General features: G+C 34.6%; 1 protein-coding gene across 1 annotated transcript; it reads left to right on the top strand.

The window, feature by feature from the left end:
* Window positions 1–2,359: 2,359 nt before the first annotated feature.
* On the top strand, window positions 2,360–7,196 carry LOC143251637 (protein FAM200C-like). The gene is made up of 4 exons (XM_076502902.1): window positions 2,360–2,905; window positions 2,995–3,960; window positions 6,481–6,910; window positions 7,069–7,196. The coding sequence occupies exons 1-4, from the start codon at window positions 2,360–2,362 to the stop codon at window positions 7,194–7,196; spliced, it is 2,070 nt and encodes a 689-aa protein (XP_076359017.1).
* The last annotated feature ends 1,862 nt before the right edge of the window (window positions 7,197–9,058 follow it).

The following is a 9,058-nucleotide window of genomic DNA, read 5'->3' as shown; positions in this document are numbered from 1 at the left end:
AATTATTTGAGAGTAACAAAGAAACTAAAATACTCAATAATTAATCATCCATAGTAACAGAATCACAAATCATCAATAAAACAATTTAGCGTAATTTGCATATTATACTGCTGAAAATGTTTATTAAACTTCTATTTATGCTCTGCTCATTAAATTACACCAAGAACAATTACAAACTAAATTTTAAAAAACTAACAGCCTACAACAATGTAAATAAGCTTTGTTGCACTGATGATCGAGTAAAAATAAAATATCATTTTTTTTAAGTTTTGTTGTTTTAAAATGTTAAGGAAAAAACTGTATCAGATTTACTGTTATTCATTTATTTCAATATCTAAATTTGTTTCAGTTTAGCACTTATTTATAAATGCATGTAATGTATATTGTTAAAAAGTATTACGTTAGTCACGCCTGTTCTCTAAATTTGTAGAAGATTCTCGAGCGTGAGAGTGAACAATGTGTTTATAAAACACTAGTGATTGCCAGTATTATAACCGACTGAATTTTCGAGAATCTTGCCTAATGAGTATAAAAGGTAGACAGTCAGTGTACTATAAATCTCGGACGATATAACTGTCATAAACGCTTATTAATAGCAAAAGTACAGATATTTGACCAGAAACGTTTATATATTTCGAACATTATAAACCGTTTAACATATGGGGTTAGTATTTTTATGAGGACATAAGACATTTTCATCGAGAAAAAAAAACAACAACGTGTGAACAAGCTAGCTAGCCTTTCCATTAAGAGAAGTGTACCTGTCTGTCAATATAGAATTAATTTGCTCTCCGTGAACCGTCGATAAAAGATTCAATTCCAGATCAAATAAAAAAATTCGGTATTGTTTAAGTTTGTAAAACTGTTGTATATGAATCATTATTTATAAAAACAGTTACTATAAATTGTATTGTTGTTTGTATATTAAAATATCTTTGTGTTAAGAAAATTGTGTGTTTAAATCCTGTGGTAAATATTATAAAACTCATAACTATCGACATTCAATTAACTTCTAAGTTCATGTTCAAATTTCCAGTTATTTGAAATCGTAATACGTAACGTAGACTCGTTCAGAATAAAGTATAATTGAGGGCTCATGTCCGAGACCTGAATTAGCGACAAAATTCGTTTTAAATTAAAATTAAAATATCAGTACCAACCAGATTTGATCATATCTGATTATCAAGGTTTTCTTGAACAACTAGAAAAATTAAACAAAAGTGAACTGCTAGAAACTACCAAAATCTTATAATTAGAGGTTAAAAATCCAATAGAAAAACTGAACTAAAAAGTGTATTAACGAAAAACTAGTCGATCATGATTTGTTGACAGAGGAAGTATTAGGAAAATATCTTAGTGTCTCCACTAGCGAATCAGAGTTGAGTGATAAAGATAAGTCAGAAATCCACTTAAAAACTCCAACAATTTGAGCTTAAGCAAGTCCGTATCGAATCCATGAAAAAAATTAGGCTGAAAGAAATGGAAATTAGACTCAACTCCGATCGACCAAAGCAAACTGACAACTTTGAAGTCAATCGATATTTAAAGTACCCTAATTTCATGAAAATGAAATTGTTGCATATTCCAACATTTTGGGAAAGTTGCTCAAACCATGGAATAACTCACAGAGAAATTGACATTATTATTACAAAACATTTTAACCAGTAAAGCACAAAAAGCTTATGCTGCTATCTCTCTAGAACAGGGGTTCTTAACCATGGGTGCGAAGATGATTCCCAAGGGGTGCGAGGATGCCCATGAATAATTAAAGCAAATCTATATTTTTACATAAGAGTATGCTTTATATTTCTCCTAAGAAGAAACATTTTTGCTTCAGCAGTGTTCCGAGATAAAGTTAAACCTAAACCTGATTTCCTAATGAAGTGGTAAAGTTGCATCAGATTCCAATACAGGGTAAACAAACGGGTATGTCATTTGGATAGACGAGGAAGGGACGCGTACAGGACACGTGCGCAACACGGAGAGAGAGAGAGGTTATCATCACGTCTCAGTCCACACCACCCATCCGTGCCATCAACACGTGAGTTATGGTCTCCCTGTTTCAATGTTATTTTTTTTTCTGATGCATAACAGTAGGGTGGAAGATTGGTTATGTATTATTTCAGATTTTGCTTTTTACACATTTATTTAAATGAGCGATGGGTTGTTTACATAACATACATCATCACTGTAGCAGTGTAGCCGTTACAATATTTTCATAGAATGTATTGTCATGCCTACAAATCTACTGATTAAACCAGGTATTTCAGTCTCTCCATCACATATTTTAGAGATAATTCATAAAAAAAAAGAAAACACCTACACATGAATGTGTTTCTTTTCCAGATTTGTCTGCAGTATGTCGAAGAAACGAAAGTGGAATGACGAATATGTCAAGTCTGGTTTCACCTGTACTACAGAGAAGGATGGGACACAACGTCCACAGTGTATCCTGTGCAGCACACTCTTCTCTAATGCGAACTTGAAGCCATCAAAGCTTGATGAACATTTCAAGAACAAACATGGTGGCAGGGATGCAGGAAATGACATTGTGACATTAAGGGTCAAAAGAGCTAGATTTGATCAGGTTGGCACATTGCCGACTTATGGATTTTCGCCAACAGAGAAACCTTTACTGCGTGCTTCTTATGAAGTTGCATACCAGATTGCTAAATCAAAGAAACCCCATACAATTGGTGAGGAACTGATCAAGCCATGTGCCCTTGAAATGGCAAAGATTGTTCTCGGCAAGGAAGCTGAGAAGAAACTCCAACAAGTGTCTTTGTCAAATGATGTAATCCATAACCGAATCATCGACATGAGTGTTGACATCCTGGAACAAGTTGTAGCTGACATCAAGGCTAGTCCAGTTAAGATTAGCCTACAAGTGGATGAATCAACAGATGTATCCAACTGTTGTCAGCTATTGGCAGTAGTTCGTTACGTGAAGGAGAAAAAGTGGAAGAAAGTTTCCTTTTCTGTCAGTCCTTAAAGACAACTGCACAAGCTATAGATGTGCTTAACAAAATACAAGAATTTTTCTCAAGAAACGAACTTCACCTTGACAAAATTGGTTCAATATGTACAGATGGTGCACCAGCAATGCTGGGCAATCGTTCTGGGTTTGCTGCATTAATGAGGAAAGAAGTTCCTAATCTGAAAATCACTCACTGCTTTCTTCATCGTCACTCTCTTGCAGCAAAGACATTGCCCTCAGATCTCAAGAAAACTCTGGATATTTGTGTCAAGGTTGTAAACTTTATTCGCAGCCGAGCTTTGAATCATCGATTGTTTCAGTCACTTTGTGAGGAAATGGGTCAGGAACACACTGTTCTTTTGTACCACACTGAAGTGAGGTGGTTGTCACGTGGTCGTGTGCTGTTTCGTGTGTTTGAACTGAGAGGAGAAATTCATCAGTTTCTCCGAGAAAGGGTACAAGAACTGGCTATATATTTCAAAGAACCTAGTTTTGTTCAGATGCTTGCCTATTTGGCTGATGTGTTTTTAGCTCTCAATGAACTCAATCTCTCTCTGCAAGGAAGGGGACTCAACATTGTGACTGCAAGTGCGAAATTGGCTGCATTCAAAGAAAAACTTGTCTTGTGGATAAAGCGTGTAAAGATGGGGAATTTGGCAAATTTCCCCTGCCTGGAAGAGACAGTCACAGAAAATTCTACCCTGCATCCAGACTTTGTTGCAAAAGTTGTTGAACATATGCAGATGCTGCGTACTTCATTTGAGGGTTACTTCTCGTGTGGAGAGCTGCAAACCTATGACAACTGGATCCTGAATCCTTTCATGCAGAATTTGGAGGATGTCAGCGGCATCAAGGAAGATCTCATCGACCTTAGACACAATCGTGAAATCCAAATGGAGTTCACCAATAGTCAGCTGGAACACTTCTGGGCTTCTCAGCTGGAAGCATACCCTGCATTAGCGAAGAAAGCTCTTGAAGTGCTGGTATCATTTGCAACTACTTACTTGTGTGAACAAGGATTTTCTTGTATACTTCACATCCAAACAAAATGCAGAAATCGGCTGAATTCTGAACATGACATGCGAGTGGCACTCAGTACAAAGACGCCAAGATTTGATGCCATCATAGAGAAAAAACAGCAGCAACGAAGTCACTAAGTTTACTGTGCATTACAGGCTAAATAAAAACATCATTAACAAAATTGAAATTAATTTTTCATTATGTACCCTGAATTTTTGTCTTGAAAAAAGGTATGCTGTATGTATGAAGATTAAAAAAAAAATTTTGATTACATCAACTTTGTACTTTTAGCTTTTTTTATATTTAAGTTTCCAGAGGGTGCGAGAAATGATTACTGATTTAAAAGGGGTGCAAACACTGAAAAAGGTTAAGAACCACTGCTCTAGAAGATTGTATGGATTATGATAAGGTTAAAGCAGCAATTTTCAAAGCATAGAAATTAGTACCAGAGGCTTATCGCCAAATGTTTCAAGGTTATTGCAAGTAAGAAAGTCAAACTTAAATGGAATTCGCCAATGAAAAATAGATTTATTTTGATCGATGATGTAATTCTATGAATATTAACAACAGGTCCAACAAACTAAGAAAATGTAAAAATTTGAATGTTGTACAAGTGACAATCTCAAAACTTATTTGAATGAAAAGAAAGTTGAAACACTACAGGAAACACCTGCTTTTTAGATGATATCATTTTAACTCATAAAAGGAAATTCCTGTCAACTAAACAAAAACCTGTACCTGCTCAATTAACTAAAGTTGAGGATTCTTTTTTAAAAAATCCAGCTATTCTAGTTCGAAATCTTCAGAAATTCAGGGAAAAAAATATCAAAGACATCAAGACCATATTATGTCCGATTGATGGAGTTTGAAAAAAGAAAATACGTCAACACCCAGTGCGTTTGTGTCCACATATGGACGTAGTTTCACCAGATCACCAAATATTGTTGACTTGACCACTGTTAAAAGGCTGACGAAGTTAAACAGAAACTTAGACCTTTTGTGTCTGTTGGTTCTGTGTCTCTCAAAATGGCATTGTGAATCCCATACCCATACGTATTTTACGTGATACTGTGGCGACTCATTCATTGTTGTTAGGGGATATATTGTCTTTAGATTCGAGTTTTGCAACTGATAAGTGTTATTACTCAAGGTATTGAGGGTGGCTATGTTAATGTTCCTCTTCATAACATTTACTTAACATCAGACCTAGTTTCGGGACCAGTTGTTGTTGGAATAAGACCTACTCTGTCAATTAAGGGTGTATCGTAATTGTTGGGAAATGATTTGGCTGGTGTAAAGTTATTGTCGAACTCGGATTGGTTAGTAAAAAGGATAAATGTTTCATCTAAGAATGATCTTGTTGTTGAGGAGAATCCAGGCGTGTTTTCTTCGACTTCTGTGAGTGAGTGGGGCTAAGGCTAAGAAATTAAACCAAAAACAAATGATAGCTATGCATTCAGAGGAGGATATTACAGATTTGTCTCAGACATTTTTGGGATCTGACGGAGATCTTGTAAATAATTGTCCTACTGTTAATTCACCAATGAGTGACAATGATGGACGTGAAAAGTCTGGTTCACCTGGCAAAGTTCCGTTTGCTAGACGTAACCTGATCGCTAAGTAAGAAAAGGTTCTGCAGTTCTCCTCACTATTTAAATTTTTACTCTCAAAAAATTAACTGGAGAAAGTTTCAAATGATAAATTTTACAGAAAGGGTGTGCTCATGAAAAAATGGAGACCACAAACTGTACCGGTTTCAGAGGACTGGGTTGTAATTTATTAAATTGTTGTTTCAAAGGCATATCATTCTGACATATTGAAAGATGCGCATGAGAGATCACCTAGGTGTCAACAAGACGTGTGGCATAATTATTAGACATTTTTTTTGGCCCAAAATTTGACAAGATATTTCTCAGTTTTGTCAAACTTGTTAATTGGTCAGAAAACTTCACTAGAAATTTCCACTTACTCCTTTGAAACTTATTACAACCTCTGAAGAACCCTTCAGTCGTGTTATCATTGACTGTGTTGAACCTTTACTAAAAAAGTAGATCAAGGAACTAGTATTTGTTGTCTATCATGTGTGCATCGACTCGATTCCCTGAAGCTACCCCCTTAAGAAACATTTTAGCCAACAAAATTTCCAAGGCTTTGCTCAATTTCTTTACTTTTGTTGGCTTTACCAAAGAAATTCAATTTGACCAGGGATCATATTTTATGTTTGGTTGTTTCAACAGATGATTTACAAACTTGGTGCTTAAGAAGTTAAATCTGGTCCATACCATCCTGAATTGCAATATGGTATTGAGAGATACCATTCTACCTTGAAAAACATGATGCAAACGTACTGTCTCCATAATGAGAAGGATTGGGTTGAATTAATTAATTTATTATTATTCGCTGTCCGTGAGCCAGTTACGGAGTCATTAGGATTTAAATCGTTCAAGTTGGTGTTTAGCCAATTATTGCGTCATACTTTGAAGTTTCTGAAAGAATATAGGTTGGAAGATAATATGAAAGAAATGCACTTACTGGATTACGTTTCCAAGTTTCGGTCCAGACTATTAAGTACTTGTGAATTGGCTCGAGAAAATTTGAAGTCATCCCAAGCTAGAATGAAAAATGTTTATGACTGGAAGCTTGAAGATCGTAAGTTCCAGCCTAATGACATTGCCTTATTATTGTTACCTATAATGGGACATCCACTCAGAGTTAGGTATCATGGTCCCATTGAGGTTGTTCGCAAAATCAATAACAAAGACCATGTTGTAAAAACACCTGATCATCGAAAGACTACACAGCTGCATCATTTCAGTAAGTTTAAGCCCTATCACATTCGAGATGCATATGAAAACATTTTAAACATTGAATGCTCTTCCGATACTGATGACATCCTCTTTGACTCAGACGCCTGTAAGTTTGAAAATATTCAGACATTCTGGCCAATTTTGAATCAAAACTCGATCACTTGCCTTCTGGAGAGAAAAATCAACTTGCTAGTTTATTGATTGATTATGAGTGTATATTTCTTGATGTTCTTAATAAAACAAACGTTGATATTCATTTCGTAGATACAGATTATGCTTCTCCTGTGAAACAACATCTCTATCGTGTGAATCCAATCAAGGCTGATAAAAAGCGCAAAGAAATATCCTGTATATTCGACAATGGCATTAGAGAACCCAGTAAAAGTGATTAGTCTTCACCTTGTGTACTGGTTATTAAATCTGACGGTTCTGTTAAATTCTATCCTATCTTAACAAAGTAAATGCTTTGACAAAAGCAGATTCCTATCCAATTTCGAAAATGGAGGATTGTATTAATAAAATTGGAAAACCCAGATATATCATAAAATGCAACCTGTTGAAGGTATACTGGGCTGTTCCTCTAACTGACAGAGCAAAAGAAATCTTTGCTTTTGTCACACCTGATGGATTATACCAGTACAATCTAATGCCACTTGGGATGAAAAATTCTCAAGCAATTTTTCAGTAAACGATGAATAAATGTTTCAACAATCTGTCAGATATTGAATTTATATTAATGGTACTGTAATTTACATTGACACATGGGAAGAACATTTATGTGATTTTATGAGAGATTTAAGAGAACCAATATCACTGTTACTTTGGCAGAAAATGAATTTTATAAAGCCAAAGTTGTTTACTTAGATCATGTAGTAGGCCACAGCCAAGTATTTCTATTTAAAACCAAAGTTGATTGCATTGTGAATTATCCATCTCCTATAAACAAGAAAGGTTTGATGGAATTTTTGGGAAAGGCTAGTTATAAAAGTAAGTTTTGTAAAAATTTTGCTGGCGTCACTGTACCATTATCAAACCTATTAAATAAAAATTGAAAGTTCAAGTGGTCTGAAACGTGTCAATCTGGTTTTAAAAAGGCCAAATTTTATTGTGTACATACCTTGTATTTATGGCACCTGACTTTGATAAAGCTTTCGCATTAGCTGTTGATGCAAACAATTGTAGTGCTGGTCCCATTCTATTACAATTAGATAACAGAGATACTAAATACCCTGTTTGTTATTTTTCTAAAAAGTTTAATTGTCACCAGAAGTATTATTCTACTGGGAGAAAGAAACATTGGGTTTAAAACAATTCAGTATATATGTATCTGCATCTCAACAATTTATTGTCATTTACATTGATCATAAACTATTAACTTTTTAAACCAAATGAAGGGTAAAAACAGAAGGCTGTTAAATTAGAGTTTAACCTTACAAGAGTATGATTTAAAGATAATTCATGTCAAAAAAGTTGACAGCATCGGTGTTGATACACTTTCATGTGCTATATAATTTTATTATAATCAGGTTATTTGTTTTGATTGTGTAATGTACTGTCATGATTTTTGGAACTATATAATCCTTTGACAATGTATTGTTATTTATCTATCTATCTATATATATATATTTATGAAATATCTCAGGTAAAAATTGTCTAACACTAATTTTTAGTTCTCTAAGAAGAGAGGTGTAACGGATTTACTGCGGTAAATTTATTTTAATATCTATGTTTGTTTCAGTTTAATATATATTTCAAAGTGCATGTAACGTATATTGTTAAATGTGTATTGCAAAAGTCCCGCCTGTTCTTTACATTTATAGTAGATTCTCAATGTGTGTATGTAAAATACTAGTGATTACCAGTATTATTGTCGACTGAATTTTCGAACGCAACGTAATCAATCGGAGACTCGTCCTGGATAAAGTATAATACATAACAAACACCGTCTTAAAGTACTTTTGTTTGATGGGGTTTATTTTCACTACAAGAGTGAAAAAAATGAGGCTCTTTTGGGATTCAAACCTAAGACTAAAAAGATTATTCAACCATCAAAACTAATATGTCTCAATTACCACAACTTTAATTTTATTTAACTGTTTTTTTGTGTTTTGCCCCCCGCTAGTACAGCGGTATATCTCCGGATTTACAACGCTAAAATCAGGGGTTCGATTCCCCTCGGTAGACTGAGCAGATAGCCCGATGTGGCTTTGCTATAAGAAAAACACAAACTTTTGTGTTTTTTGGCGTTGTTTTT

Source organism: Tachypleus tridentatus, chromosome 6 (assembly GCF_004210375.1).
Source record: "Tachypleus tridentatus isolate NWPU-2018 chromosome 6, ASM421037v1, whole genome shotgun sequence".
NCBI classification, from domain to species: Eukaryota; Metazoa; Arthropoda; class Merostomata; order Xiphosura; family Limulidae; genus Tachypleus; species Tachypleus tridentatus.
This window is presented reverse-complemented; position numbering and strand designations above follow the sequence as displayed.

Bases quoted from the DNA above. Each gene is read 5' to 3' on its own strand.
- LOC143251637 (XM_076502902.1), top strand. From the start codon at position 2,360: ATGTCGAAGAAACGAAAGTGGAATGACGAATATGTCAAGTCTGGTTTC. The intron at 3,961-6,480 runs GTATCATTTGCA...CATACTTTGAAG, and splicing joins AGAAAGCTCTTGAAGTGCTG to TTTCTGAAAGAATATAGGTT. The intron at 6,911-7,068 runs GTAAGTTTGAAA...TTCATTTCGTAG, and splicing joins CCTCTTTGACTCAGACGCCT to ATACAGATTATGCTTCTCCT.